Below are 15,829 nucleotides of genomic sequence, written 5' to 3'. Positions count from 1 at the left end.
GGTAAATCCACATGGAGATCTTAGTAGTAGATATAGTTATTGGCCATGTTAGTGACGTACAATCTACCTCCATGGTTGTGCACGAAACGAATTTTTTTTATGTTGATTGCACTAATATCTGGTCCTAATCAACCGGAAAATGTCATAGATGTTTATTTAGCTCCATTAGTAGATGATTTGAAAAATCATTGGAAAGATGGGGTGAAATGTTACGATGCATATGAAGAACAACGTTTCACGCTTAAAGCAATTTTATTATGGACCATGAATGATTTTCTTGGGTATGGTAACTTGTGTGGTTGTATGGTTAAAGGATATCATGCATGTCTAATTTGTGGAGAGAAAACTTCACCAACTTATTTACTAAAAGGGAAAAAGATATCATATCTTGGGCATCACAAGTTTCTGCCACATCATCATCCATATATGAAACAAAAGAAAGCTTTTAATGCCATACGAGAATTAGAATTTGCTCCAAAACCATTGAGTGAGGAAGAAATTCTAGCAGAAATAAGTAAGTATCAATATTCATTTGGTATGAAAACTATCAAGGGAAAGAACAGTGGAGATCGCCTTTCAACTTATTGGAAGAAAAAATCTATTCTTTTTTAGTTAGAATACTGGAAGTATCTTAACGTTCAACATTGTTTAGACGTGGTGCACATTGAAAAGAATGTAGCCATTTGTGATATTTTATCCAAACATGTAAGACTTGTAATTACTCGCCTACGTTTCTTCTTTAATGCTATATATTGCAAGGTGATCGATTCATCCAGTTAAAGGGCAGCAAGAGGATGTAGTTGCCACTCTATGCCTCTTAAAGAAGTATTTTCCACAATCATTCTTCACAATAATTGTACAACTTATAGTGCATCGTAAGAGAAGCTGAGTTTTGTGGACCTATTTATTTAAAGTGGACGTATCCTTTCAAACGATACATGAAAGTGTTGAAAACTTATGTACTAAATAGAAATTGACCAAAAGGATGTGTTGAAGAAAATTATATTGTCGAGGAGACTATAGAGTTTTGTTCTGAATTTATATCTGGAGTTAATTTTATTGGGCTAAACTCATCGGTAAGGAAAGTGAGCTCAAACATTGATAAAGCATTGTCAGCTGCTTCTTTTATCAGACCGAGCAAGGATGAGTTGGATCGAGTTCATCTTTATGTCATTCAAAATGTAAATGATGTGCTTCCTTATGTCGAGTATGTAGATCCATCTTATTCTCATTTTAGATTAGTTGATTATTCAATGATCTACTAACTTTGTCATTTATAATATGTAACATATGGATATTTTGTCTAAGCTCAATTTTGGTAAAGGTAAAAGTAGAAAGTGGCTTCAAGAAGAGCATAATCGACATTTAGTCAGTGGTTGTCCACATGGGTAATCTCTAGAGCCCTAGTATTTGATGTATAATTAAATGTTAACTACGAAACTATTATAAAATATATCATAGGTTGCACTGGCTTTCGAAGTTCCCAAAAATTCCATATCGCCTTCTTTAAGATAGATAGCTAATGGACCTTGTTCAATTTGGCAAAATATTGTGGTTACATGGTTAATGGTTACTACTATCACACAAAGAAACGCAATGACATTAGGAGGGTTCAAAGTAGTGGAGTTAGTATAACGATTACCACAATGCAAGTCTCCAGTGCTAAGGACAAAAGCCCTATCATGTCAGATATGACCTTTTATGGTGTAATACAAGAAATATGGGAGTTTGACTGTCATGGATTATCTTTTATTTTATTCAAATGTAATTGGGTTGAGAATAGAAATGGAGTCAAAACATATGAGTTTGGGTTTACTATTATGGACCTCAATCATATTGGACATAAATCAGACCCATTTATTTTAGCCTTTCAAGCAATACAAGTCTTCTATGTAAAAGACTACGCAAACTCGGGTTGGTCAATTGTTTTAACATTTCCACGACGAACAGATGAAGATGATTTTTATGAAGATGAAATAGGAGATATGTTGCAGAAGTATGGTTATGGAGGTATGTAGATAATGCCCAATGTTGATACATCTATCGAGATTGATGATACAACATGATGCATGGTCCACCCCAAATTAAGGTTTCCTAGTAAATGCTATGTACTTCAATGTTCCTAAGCATGATTGTAACTTATTGGGCTAGATGCTCTAATAATTTCAAGATAGTATAAGCATGATTATATCTTATTAAGCTAAATGCTATAATGATTCCAAGTTAAGTATAAGTATGTTTTCTTCTAAAGGAAGTTAATTGCTATGCCCAATATGTTGCACTGTATTATGAATGACTAGATAGATTAAGTAATAGAAAGCTTCCAAATACTAGATTTGATATTTAAGGTGATCACCCTATTCCAGGATTTATGGTATCATAGGTATGGTAAGGTACCCAAAATCTTAATAACTGATCTCTGGTACCGAAGGTATGGTAAGGTACACAAAATCAAATCTAATAAACTACCGACTGAACTCTGGTATTGAAGGTATGGTAAGGTACACAAAATTGAATCTAATAAACTATCAGTTGAACTCTGGTACTGAATGTATGGTAAGGTACACAACTCTTATATATTATTAAGGATCTTTGGCACCGAATGTATGGTAAGGTATGCGGAATCCTATAGGTTATCAGAAGGTCTTTGGAACCGAAGGTGTGATAAGGTTCATAGAATCCTATATTTTGAGCGGATATAGGTAGTAAGACCATATCTACGTGCACGTATGACCATTATTGACACTGATCGTATTGAGCCTACTCTACATCAGCTAAGGCAATAAACAACAAAAGTAAGGACAAAAGGGCTCTATCTCAGTTATAGGATAAGAGTACAAAGTCAAGTAAGTTGTTTAAATAAATTGCGAAGCAAAATAAGCTGAATGTTTATGAAATAGCCAAAGATATGATATGTCTTTAGGGTTTTCAGTATGATAGTGTTATGATTTAGTGTGTAAGGTTATGTACCTAAGCTAAGCCTGATTTTTTAACCCCGAGTTTATGAAAACATTTAGATTTATAGGTTGTTTCCTGATTTAATTCATAATGCTTATGTTTATGTAAATAAGTTATAAAAGTTAGTCACTCACTGGGCAATTTAACTCACTTTCCAAATTGTTTTCTCTTTCTAGGTAGCGGTTGATTTTTCGGAGCCTAGCTTACAGTTGTCAGTATGCCACAAATCTATAGATCCTTGATGGATCAGAAGTTTGATTAGGTTGATATTATGTCTTTGTCAGGCACTAGAAGTCTTGTACATATAGTGGGAAAGGGTAGAAGTCTGTACATATACGTGGAAGTGTTAAAATGAGAACTCTGTTCGAAGTATGTATATAAGTTATGACTGTTGCTTATTGCTATTGAGTTTTGAATGCCTACAAGGCTATAACTGAGGATGCAGAGATAAGATATTAGTATACAAACTGTTTATCAGGTTAAACAGATGCGAGAAAATAGGCTATAGATATGAGGTTGGACAATAGGTGTTATAAGAGGGTTGACATTTTGCTGTCTTCACATCTCTTCTCAAGTTAAAACGGTATCCTGGGAAGGGATGTGACATTTCCTCTATTTCTTTCTTTCCCTTTTTGTTTTTTAGGTATTTTTTTTATAAAAAAATTGTTAATAGCAACTTATTTTCCAATATTTCTTTTTCTTCTTCTTTAAGAAGTTTAATTTCTATGTTTCAAGTATCTCTTTTATAAAGTATCACCCCTCCCTCTCTGTTTTTTTACATATGTCCTCTTTGTCAAAAATTTTTCGCTTTTCAATTTTGTTAGAAAATAGGGTTATTTAATGTAACTTTTTTTTATATGCTTTTGTAGTTTTTTCTATACACGCAAATCTTCATATATTAAAAAAGGTGGATAAAAGACCATATTTTTTAGGTTCAAGAAATTTCTCAAACAAGCAATTTAGAGGCCGTCAAAGTGACAAATAAGACCGTGATTGTTTTTTTATTTTTTTTTCACATTTTAATTTTTGTAAATGCATATCAATGAATTTATAGGTTTATAATAATTTTTAATATTTTAAACATGTTTTTGTTCTTTTTTTCTCTTTTTGAATTTGTTATAAGTACACACCAATTCATCTTTGTATAATTTTGAAATAATTCATAAAATTAAAATAAGTTTAAAAGCAAGAGGAAGATGCAAATCTACCCATAATAACAATAATAATAAGAAGAAGTTTTTAAGAGTTTATGCATACATAAATAATAATAATATTTTAGTTTAAATTAAAATTTGAAAAAGGTAAAATTAAAAATATAATCAAATCATCTTGTTTGAATGTAATCTTTTATACAAAAATAGAAAAATATAATGTTTTTGTTTAAATTAAAGTTTAAAATTAAGAGAATAATCAAATCATCCAAATGAAAATAAATAAAATATAGAAAAATTTTATGGTTTTATTTGAAGTTTAATATTAAGATTACAATCAAATCATCAAATAAATTTAGGAGAGATTATCGTGATTTTCTTAATATTCACGTGTAGCTCCGATATATATTTTTTTTCATATCTCTTATTCATAAATTAAAATTGTATCATCAAACTTTTATAATTAAATTTTCTTTTTAAACTTTACATAACACATCCAACACACATAATATCAAAATAGTATTTTTTAAATTGTAAGAGAAATTAGAAACTTTATCTAAAATAATCTAATAATTCTCCTAAAATGTAATAAACTCACCCAATATCATAATATATATGAAATTAAGAAAGGAGTTGTCTACTTGAGTCAACTATGTTACCTACAATATTACAACATTCCATACAACAATTACTAGAAAATATAAAACAATAAATTGAAATCGACACAGAAATTTGGTAACCCAATTCACTATAAATCACCTACGTTTGAGGAGCAGTGTGCCCAAAAAAAATAACTTCGTCAATATCATTGATAAACAATTACAATGTATTACTTGTTTGTAATGATTACACAATTACATTGATCCCTGAACAACTTTATCACTCAATTAAACTCCTAGGCTTCCCCTAAGTGTGAGACTTTTTCTCACTGTAATTCAGGTTTCCTCTAAGTGCAATATCATTAAAGAATGTCTTAGGTTCTCCCTAAGATATAGATTTCTTCAATGTGGAACTCGAGTTTCCCCGAGTTGTGAGATTCCTTCTCACTTAAATAGTATGTTTCCTTCTTAGAGCAAAGTCCCATTTGCTTGATCAGCTTAGTCACCCAAACTTTGAGAATCTCTTCTCAATTGTATCACCATACACTATTAGTAGGAAGAATGAAGTATATTTCCACGAAATATGATGCACTCTCCTTCTTGCACACAGCGGAAGAAGTCACAGTTCGATAGCACACGATTGCTTTTATAAATATAATAGAACGACTAAAAACTATAAATGGACTAAAAGTCCTTTAAAATCACAACAAAAATTAACCCCACCTTCCATAGTAAACACGTGCCAAAAAAGAAAGAATATCGATAGAAAGGAATAGTAAAAGAAACTATCGATAAGGAAAGAATTGTGCATAGACACATCCTATTTTGAAAACCACCAATATAGAGATAATTCTCCTAACAAGTGAATCGCTTGAATAAATATTGCCAACTACACCAAACTTAACAATATATATATAAAAAATTATATTGAGGCAGAGAGACGTTTAATTTAAAAGAAAAAAAAAACATAATGAGAATTATTTATCATTTTCCAACGGGAAGTGAACGTTGAAGAATGAACTGGACCAGAGCATACGGGCTCCACTCCAGCCCACCGAATTTACACTATCAAATTCATAGCCCTTGGTCACGTGACCCCTATTTTTTGAAATATGAGGTAACACGTGCCATTCCGATTTGAACCTGAGGAGCCCCCACAAAAGGCTCAAAAGCCAGAAACCCCTCTTCTTCTTCTTCTTCTTCTTCTTCTTATTATTATTATTTTTCTTCTGCTTCTCTCTCACTGAATCGAAGCGCCAATGGAAACCATACTTGCAGACTGTGTTCATCACAGTCTTCGCCATTTCATGTACCGGAATGCCATTTTCATGTGTGAAAGACTCTGCTCCGAGTTCCCATCTGAGGTTCTACATCTCTTCCTTTTCTTCTTCTTCAAAATTTCACTAATTCACTCTCGCGTTTAGCTCTTCCCTTGCTTAGAAACGCTAGAATTTTCTAATTCGGGAAATTATGGGGTGGATTCTCGAAATCTGGCTGGGGTTGGGGGGGTAGGTCTTTCCGTCTTTACCCATTTTGTTTTTAAGTTTTTTGTGCATTCCGTTTTAGACTAAAGTGGGATGTTTACGCTGCTTGTGCAAATTGGATATGTTGTGCGTCTCATATGTTTGATTTTTGTGTGGTTTGGTTTTACTTACAGCTTCCACCTCATTTTTCCCCCAAAATGTATTTTGTGTTGATATTCGCAGCGTCGATATATGGAAATCTGTTGTTTTTTCGCTTACCAGTTTTTTTTTTTTTAAGATCAAAACTTAGGAAGATGGGCTTTTACAATGAACATTTTGAATTGTAGCTGATAGTAAATCACTGGAACTCTGGTTGAATCTTGTTGGAAAAGAATCGGATATTGAAAGAAAAGTGGAAAACGGGTTTAATGGGGCGACTTAAATGTCTCGATGAACCCCCGAGGGTAATTATAGAGTCTTTAGTTTATGTATGTGAATAATCAAAGATAATCTTTGCTCTCTCTCTCTCTCTCCTGTTTTGATTTTGATTATTATCTCTTGGTATTTTTTTGCTTTATTTCTTCTTCTTCTTCTTCTTCTTCTTCCTTGTTATTTAAGAACTGAAATACTTCCTTTCAACATTTGTATGATTTCTCGTTTTATTTTCACAGACAAATATGCAGTTACTAGCTGGCTGTTTTTTGCAAAACAATCAGGCTTATGCTGCATACCATATATTAAAAGGTAAGCAGGATTAATGTTCAGTTCTGTTTGATCCTTTTTACGAATTAAGGTTTTTATAACTGTAATTATTACCCTTTCAAGCTTTAATGACTTCTCTTTTGAACTTTTATCATTAATTTGTCCAAGTATTTCTCATCCATGAACTTTTCCCTTTTTTCTCTCCATACTGATATGAAGGAACGCAAATGGCTCAATCCCGCTACTTGTTTGCAATATCATGCTTTCAGATGGATCTTCTTCATGAGGCAGAGGCTGCATTATGTCCACCCAACGAGCCTGGTGCTGAGGTATTGAAGAATGAATATTTACTGTAATTTCTTTTGCTTACCTTCTTTCTCCTCTTAGAGAGTAAAATTCATTACTGTTATTATGGTCTTTTGTAACATGAATTGTGTGGGATCGGATGCTCAACTATATTTTTTATGATATTTTATTTTTGTTGTCAAGAAAATAATGTCTGTATCTATTGTGTGTGTGTGTCTTTTTTTTTTACTCTTTTTTTTACTTCTTTTTCTTTTCATTTTTTTTTGGCAGATTCCAAATGGTGCAGCAGGTCATTACCTTCTTGGGCTTATTTACAGGTTGCTAATATATTTTTATCTTTGTTTTATTGTGAGCTTTCATGCATTGATTTCCCTTCGCTCGAGACATATTTAGACATAGAGATGGCATATGTTGGCCGTCATTAATGTTTTTTTTTTTTTTTTCTTCTTCTTCTTCTTCTTCTTCTTCTTGTGTAGGAACTACTTTGCTAGCTAACCAGATTATCTTTTTTCTAATGATGTTATGCTTCAATTTCCCTTCATAACTATTATGTGCTGGATTTTCTCGTTATAGGTACACTGACAGAAGGAGAAGTGCTATTCAACATTTTCAGCAGGCATTATCTCTAGATCCTTTGATGTGGTGTGCTTACGAGGAGCTTTGCGTATTAGGTATATACAAATCTCCAAGTTGTAGGAAATGATCTCTCAGATTATACTGATTTGTTTCAAGTTTGAGTAGATTAGATATGTATAATTGCCTTTCATGATACTTTAGTTGTGCGTATAATTTTTCTATGAGGTACATTGTATGTTATTAAGCTATTTTCTTTTCCTTTTACTAACTGATGACCATTTGTTTGTTGACTAAGGTTTATTTTCCTTTTGGTGGAAACAAATATTTGAGCTGAGGATAAGTCAATTCTTTTGCTGTTAACTATCTTAGGTGCTGCTGAAGATGCATCTTCAGTTTTTGGTGAAGCGGCTGTTCTTTGCATACAGAAGCAGTGTCTGCATAATAGATCCGAAAACTTGCAGACGTTAAGTGATGATCTGAACTCAGCTTCTGCTAGGAATAATAATCCAGATGATGCCCGGACAAGGCAATCAAAACAAGCACAAAGCAATAATTTAAGAGATATTCCTACAAATTATCATGGGGCAGTTAACTTGGGAGGACCTACAAGTCAAATTGCAAATGGCGGTTCAAATATATCATTTTATAACACTCCTTCACCTGTAGCTGCACAGGTATGTAAGAATGATTGTAGATCATGTAAGCTATTATTGTAATTTGTGCCTTGGATGTTGATGGTGATTGTTTGCCGAGGTCTATTTGAACAATGCATTAATGAATCTATGGCTTGTTGAGGTGGCAGTTTTTTGTTTCCCTGTTTCCGTTCCTTTCCGTCATCCTCTTACCTAATGTTTAAATGTAGGTTTCTTTATTATTTTGATGTAATAATGTACTATGTAGTGTTGCTTTTTCCTTTAGTGTCTTGTTTGGTGTCATAGGATGAAATATGAATATTGGCATATTTGTGAGATGGTATATTGTGGGTAATTTCTGTTTCTATATTAATCTCCAGTTTATCTTTTCTCCCTTGCATATTTATCATTTGGTGTCATAGGATGAATATTGGCATATTGGTGAGCCTGGCAGTATTCAAACTCACCTTTTTCTCATTATCTGTGCTCACCTCCTTTACATCACGGCATGTGACTAATTCCTTCTTTGTTTAGAACTTGCAGTTATCTGCTATTGCTCCTCCACCTTTATGCAGAAATACACAGCAGAATGGATCTAATCTGAACTCGCTTGGTACAGATAGTTCAAGGTCAACTGTTAACTCTATCATACAAGCCCCTCGAAGAAAATTTGTAGATGAAGGGAAATTACGTAAGGTAAAAATTGTTATAGAAAATTTGCTGCAGAATGTCTCTCCCTCTCTGCTGTGTATATATTGAATTTGAATCATATCCATGGTTTTTTTCCTGTCTTCAGATTTCAGGGAGGTTATTCTCTGATTCTGGCCCTCGAAGAAGCAGCAGACTTGCTGGAGAAGCAGGGGCCAACACAAACGCAAGTGCCGCAGGAGCTGCTAATAATGGAGCTATCAACTCTACCAAATATCTTGGTGGTTCCAAGTTGAATTCTATTACATTTCGTTCTATGGCAGGTCGCAAAGGACAGTCCTTTGCAAATGAGAATATTGACGAAGGTACAAATCTTTTTGTCCAACTCTCATCTGCTGTTTGTTCAAATATGCACAATCATTTGTCAGATTGTTGTGTACTCACCTATTGGACAGTAATTTGAATACTGAAATCATTCCGTTATCTTGTAGTGAACTAATTTTGTTTTCGGGGTTTATTTGATGAAACTAAATTCCCACAAATTTAACTTGTTTTAGCTATTAGATTACAGTTTCCTCATGTACTCATACTTTATTTTGATTTAGCAAATCTCTGGCTGTTATTTTGGCCTTTTGGGATAGAGAATGATGACACTTGTGGGGTGCTTAACTTTGGATTGCCTAACCCAGTGCAATGTAGAAGTATTCTTGAATTGTGTTAGGTTAGAGTCAATTTTGTGATTTAAACTATTTTCTAGCAACTCTTTCTAATTTCTTTTTATTCTATATGAAATATTAAATATAAATCAAATAGTAATGGTCATGGGTATTGTGAATGAATAGTCAATATTTTGAACACTTTTTGACTTTTGATTGATACGAGTAGATGATAGCAGGTAGCTAGTACTAGAAAATACTCATCTTGTCAAAATTAGTTTTGCTGCATGGCTCAGAATTTAGTGTTCCCTTACAGAGTTCATGGAAATGATATTATCTTATCTGTATACTTATGTGCTCCAAATCTTCGATATCTAAGGATATTGGTTTTTATTCATCTATTTAATAATTTTGGCATTTACTAATTTTTTTTAAGAATGCCCAATGTATGAGTCAAATTTAACATTGTGCCTCCACTCCACGAGAAGAGTAATGTGCTTTTTCCCTCGGTAAGAAGCTGAATTTTTATTGAAAAAAATGAATGTATACAAGGGCAAACAAAAAACAAGTCCCCAGTCAAAAAGGTGTCTTAACACTAACTACAAGAAGAACTCAATCCAATGACGCTTTTATTGAGAGACATGAAAGAATATACAAGAACGTATGAAAAACAAGTTTGAACATAAGAAGTCCCAGCGTGATGACAAAAAAAGAACTCCAATCTACAAGAACAAGACCTAGCTCGTAATTATAAAAAGGCCCAGTGGCCAAAGTTCATCAAGAGGCATCAAGCCTGGCCACCTCCCAGGTCTGCTCGCCCAACTCTCAAGCTCTCTAAATTTCTATTGTTCATCTCCAGTCTAATACTCCACAAAATAATAAAGAAGCTAGCATGCCATGGAACTTGATAAGAGTTAATGGCTATGACGTATGAAAATATTCATTAAGGACCCACTCGTGTTTTTAGGTATGCTTGTGTGTCAGTTTTCTACCAATAGCATATACTTAACATTGATTGTGAAGTGCTATTACTTACAATTGTATATTCTTGTTCGGTAATGATGGGCATCTTATTTATCTACGACTATTATTTTAGGTATTCAAAATGAGGCTTTTGATGATTCTCGTTCCAATGCCTCATTATCCGTCTCCAGTTCATCACCTTCTAGTGATAATAGAACTCTTGAGCAAGGAGCAACCAAATCAGTTGGAGGAAGTCTCACAAATGATGCTAAAATAATTAATGGCGCATCAGAAATATTAGGCCTCCTGAGAATATTAGGAGAAGGATATAGACTTTCATGCCTGTTCAGATGCCAGGTTTCAATACTAATTGTTGATGAAATAGCTTATGCAAATTGTTCACTGAAAAGATAGCAGAAAAATATTTTGGACTCTAATTGATGAAGTATGCAGTCAACTGTAATGATTATCACAAGACAGCTTCTTGATTGTACAGGATGCCCTGGATGTCTACCATAAGCTTCCTTACAAGCATTACAGTACAGGCTGGGTGCTTTCACAGGTACTGTATGCAACTTTCATGATCTCTCGACACAAATGGTCATCTCTGCTTTCCAGATCAAATGGTTGTAGTGCTATTTTCCCACTGTCTAGACAGTTCTTGGTGATTACTTCTGTTGAACGAGGATTTAAACAGTTTGCTTCTTTTCTGCATATAACTGTCAGAAATATAATCTGGCACTTGATTCATTTCGCTTTTGGGCCTATTTGTATAATATTGGTCATCTTTTTCATCCTTATGAAACCTTATACTATCGTATGATTTTCTATATTCTTACTGGCCAATGGTGTCCATTGGATTACATGACCTGTTATTTGTAATAATAATTAGTTTAATCAATTGAGTTGCGAGTTCTGGCTAATGATGATATACCCTCACTGGCTACTTTGGCATGTCTGAGTTGCAGGTCGGAAAAGTGTATTTTGAATTGGTAGATTACTTAGAAGCTGATCGAGCTTTCAGTCTTGCTCGCCATGCTTCACCTCACAGTTTGGAAGGAATGGATGTTTATTCTACAGTTCTTTATGTGAGTTCTTTTTATTGGTATCTTGAACAAATTGTCTCTGCAAACCTGCTAGCATAAGGTTTTAACTTTAAGGGCTTTGGTGGAGAATAAAAGAGAGAGGCATAAAAACCTTTTTGAGTGGCTGCTCTGATGAAGCCACTGGACCCAAACTGGGGAATTTATGTTTGCTGATCTTGTTTTCTTTGCAGTATTATTTAGAGCACATTTATCTCATTTTCAATTGTTTTTTTATGTACTTAAAAATTGAAATTTTATTCCTCTAATTTGCTCTTTTAAGTCGTATGAATATGACATATGTGTGTGTGCGTTATGTGCTTACTGCTTGTAGCTCCATAACTGCTTTTCTCTTCTCTTGCATAATGTGGGCGGGGTTCCTTCACTAAATTTCTCCTGATTTTGTTGCAGCATTTAAAGGAAGACATGAAGCTAAGCTACCTGGCTCAAGAATTGATATCAACGGACCGTTTAGCTCCTCAATCTTGGTAGATATGCCAATTTTTTCATATACATTTTCTACCTTTCTTCCTAAAATTTTCTAGCTTTTGGTAGATGTGCCACTTGGCCCCCCTTGGCTGGGGATCGGGGTGTTAATTGTTGTCCAATTTTTCCAACTACTTGCATTTTATCTTCCATGCAGTAGGAAGTTCGTATAGTTTTTATCTTACACGTGTGGAAATGCAGGTGTGCCATGGGAAACTGCTACAGCTTGCAGAAGGATCATGAAACTGCATTAAAAAATTTCCAGCGTGCTGTCCAACTAAATCCAAGATTTGCTTACGCTCACACCCTCTGTGGACATGAGTATGCACTCTGCCCTTTGTGTCATTTTATGGACTTAGCACTGGAGATTTTCATTAGAGCAGTGGATTTTTGGTGGTCATGTTATTTCAGCTACTTATTTGTTATTGCCAAATCATAATCTTAACTCAGATATGTGGCCTTGGAAGATTTTGAGAATGGTATCAAGAGCTACCAGAGTGCACTACGAGTAGATTCTAGACACTATAACTCCTGGTACGGACTTGGTATGATATATCTTCGACAAGAGAAGTTTGAGTTTGCTGAGCATCACTTCCGAATGGCTTTCCAAATAAATCCTCGTTCTTCAGTTGTAATGTCATATCTTGGTACTTCTTTGCATGCTTTGAAGGTTCGTACATTTGTCCGTCACAGACTCACATTCAGGAGTAATATGGTTGCTCCATGAAAGATAAATTTATTTGAATAACCTGATGAAATTGTTCAATGATGTTTTAGAGGAGTGAGGATGCCATGATGATGATGGAGAAGGCCATCCTTGCAGATAAGAAGAACCCACTTCCTATGTATCAGAAAGCTAACATACTCGTAAGCCTGGAACGTTTCGATGAAGCTTTACAAGTTCTTGAGGAGCTTAAAGAGTATGCCCCTCGAGAAAGCAGCGTGTATGCTTTGATGGGTAAGATCTACAAAAGACGGTACATGCACGAGAAAGCAATGCTTCATTTTGGTCTTGCCTTGGATTTGAAACCATCTGCCGCTGATGTAGCTACCATTAAGGTGATCTTCTTAGATATCCAACTTGTTAAAATCCTTGGATTTTCGCACAAACTCGAGGCATAGGAAACTGGCCCTGAGTTCTTATCTCGTGTTCTGAAGTTTTAAAATCAAACTAGCATCTCTATATACTAAACTATAACTAGAGCTCGAGAGTGCCACCTTCTATTTCTAATCTCTCAATTGTTAACAGGCTGCCATCGAGAAGCTGCATGTACCTGATGAAATAGAAGACAACTTATGAGAATTCTCTTTCTTCCAACGGGAAAAAGGAAATGATGGAGAATACGGTGTAACTTAATCGACACGCACTTTGATTGGCTGCCTCACGAAGCGAGTTAACTATACAAGCATCATGGGGGATCTGGGGCGCCCGCAATCAAGTCGGCCAATCAACCTAGCACCGGTAAAACCTCAGTTTTGTAGGTGAGTTCACACATTAAGAGTAAACTATGTGAGCAAAAGGTGCAAAAAGATGCCCCATTACTTGTACAAAGGGCTGTAATCGTGTTATAACAAATCAGTAATGTTTGTAACATTAGTCTGCCAATATATTTGATTCACCCATTTGTTGGTATAATTCTGTTCAGAAAATTCTTTCCTTTTGCCATCTCTGATCTATTGGGTAATTGATGTTTATCCGCCAGGAACTATAAAACCTATGACATGGCATCAAACCACCAAAAGAAAGGAGCTGTTTTAAGTATACAACGTCAAATATTGATTTATTTATTATTATTAAGTTTAAAAATACTTGTGGTTACCTTTAACAATTTAGAAGGTGCTTGGGGCACTAATTTAAAATGGATCGAGTGAGTTATAATGGTCCACTCCGTGTTTGAGGCGTGTTAGCAAAATGAGGATAGGAGTTATTTTAACTTCTCGTTTTGCTAATATAAAATTATTTATAATTCGATGATTAAAATAAACAATTCTTCCTCTTAATGTTTCAAATGACTCCACTATTTGGTGGCCAACTTCGATGATCACTATGACATTCAACTCTAATGGAAGACCATGTTGGATGTCTAATTTTAGCAATGTTCGTTCACCTTCGTTGATGGTGGCCAATTTCGATGACTACCTATGTGACCAACTCCAAGGACTAACTTGGACAATCACTTCGACAACCAGTTCATAGTGATTAATAGTCTTCTTTTTATAATAATTTGACATTTTATAGAAATACTTTGAATGCATAACAAACCAAACGAAACAATTTTGAGAAAATGTAATCAAACAAACGAATGTTTTTATTTTAATTAGTTTTTATAAAAAAGTGTTTAAATGAAAATGACTTGAAAAAGTCATTCTAAAATTGGACTACAAATAATAAGATGCATCTCAAAAGGAATCTTTTACAATAATTTATACATCTTAATTCAATTCATATAGTGTAACAACTTCTTTTACTATTGTGATCTCTTCCTCGGAAAACATGCTTGACCAACTTTTTTTTTATCTGCTTTTGAATGATAACCTATCATCATTATTTTTTTTCCTTTTGGAATCATGTATTTAAGTTGACAATATTTTTTGTGTCGGTGACCTATACTTAATAATTATCACCCAAATATAGAAAATTGATTAAATTTTCTTACTTGAATTTTTAGTCTAATCTATATTTTATGTTGTACATACCTAAATGACTAAATGTATAGAGATTAATGGTTTGTTTGGTTCAATAAGAAGTGAAAATAGAAAATGATATTTTATCACAATGTTCGGTAAGTTTTAACCCTTAAAATAAGAATATCTTATTCCAAGGCATTTCATATTCCTATTTACGGAGGTTTTTCATAACTATCAAAATAGGTGTGGTTTCTCCATTTTCAATTGTTTCTCTCTCTCTTACTTTTTATATTTCCATTTTATTTATTTTTCTTCTTTGTGGAGGTTGGTTAATTTATTTAATTTTTTATAAATATGTTTAAATTAGATTTATAATTGACACATATAGTCAATTTTATTAATAGTGATACTAATATAATAATTTATTCTATTATCATGAATTAATATGAAAAACCATAATCTTTTTAAAAAAATCTATGAATAACCATAATTATATTTGTTTTAATCTCTTTTTATTGGTAATATATATTAACATAATAAATTATTTATTAAAATTATTAATTAGTCTTTAAAAATATTAATTAATTGATTAATAATAAAATAAGTTAATTTTTTTCAATTAAATAAACTTGTACACTTGTACTTCTAGTTATTATTATTTTTTTAAATTAAGAACATTGTTTGATAATTTAAAATCAATTAGTTTATATCAACTTCTTTTGTATATATATAAGACTTGTAATTGATGTTAAAAAATTAGCTAATTAACTCTTTAATTAACAAAACTACAGAAAAAAGAAAGAAAATAGATATTTAAATTAATTACCAATATTCTTTTAAATGAAAATTGATAATATAAATGTGCAATATAAAAAATTTAATTAATAATAAATATATTAAACTGAAGGGTGAGTGGATAAATTTAGTTAAATTTTAATGGCTTAAAATTGATTTAATAACTTAATGTAATAAAATAAAT

At 33.2% G+C, this 15,829-nt stretch overlaps 1 protein-coding gene across 2 annotated transcripts; it reads left to right on the top strand.

Annotated features, from left to right (window-relative positions):
- Positions 1 to 5,825: 5,825 nt before the first annotated feature.
- HBT (CDC27 family protein) lies at positions 5,826 to 13,886 on the top strand. 2 transcript variants are annotated; one of them, XM_039024213.2, is made up of 16 exons: positions 5,826 to 6,072; positions 6,843 to 6,915; positions 7,093 to 7,202; positions 7,450 to 7,496; positions 7,753 to 7,850; positions 8,125 to 8,429; positions 8,931 to 9,083; positions 9,184 to 9,400; positions 10,788 to 11,011; positions 11,151 to 11,216; positions 11,623 to 11,742; positions 12,148 to 12,224; positions 12,424 to 12,543; positions 12,673 to 12,892; positions 13,000 to 13,281; positions 13,472 to 13,886. In XM_039024213.2, the coding sequence occupies exons 1-16, from the start codon at positions 5,968 to 5,970 to the stop codon at positions 13,520 to 13,522; spliced, it is 2,268 nt and encodes a 755-aa protein (XP_038880141.2). In that variant the 5' UTR covers positions 5,826 to 5,967; the 3' UTR covers positions 13,523 to 13,886. The 2 variants fall into 2 exon arrangements, with proteins under 2 accessions (XP_038880141.2, XP_038880140.2); XM_039024212.2 differs by having other exon boundaries at positions 5,848 to 6,072; positions 8,922 to 9,083.
- Positions 13,887 to 15,829: the final 1,943 nt, after the last annotated feature.

This window comes from Benincasa hispida, chromosome 2 (genome assembly GCF_027475165.1).
Source record: "Benincasa hispida cultivar pf3 chromosome 2, pf3_genome.v1.1, whole genome shotgun sequence".
NCBI lineage: Eukaryota > Viridiplantae > Streptophyta > Magnoliopsida > Cucurbitales > Cucurbitaceae > Benincasa > Benincasa hispida.
The sequence above is the reverse complement of the archived record's forward strand: the minus strand, read 5'-3'. Positions and strand labels throughout refer to the sequence as shown.

What these genes read in the sequence shown, in the direction of transcription:
- HBT (XM_039024212.2), top strand. Translation starts at nt 5,968, where the DNA reads ATGGAAACCATACTTGCAGACTGTGTTCATCACAGTCTTCGCCATTTC. An exon ending in CCAACGAGCCTGGTGCTGAG is followed by an intron (nt 7,203 to 7,449) that starts GTATTGAAGAAT and finishes TTTTTTTGGCAG; the next exon opens with ATTCCAAATGGTGCAGCAGG. An exon ending in CAGGCTGGGTGCTTTCACAG is followed by an intron (nt 11,217 to 11,622) that starts GTACTGTATGCA and finishes TCTGAGTTGCAG; the next exon opens with GTCGGAAAAGTGTATTTTGA.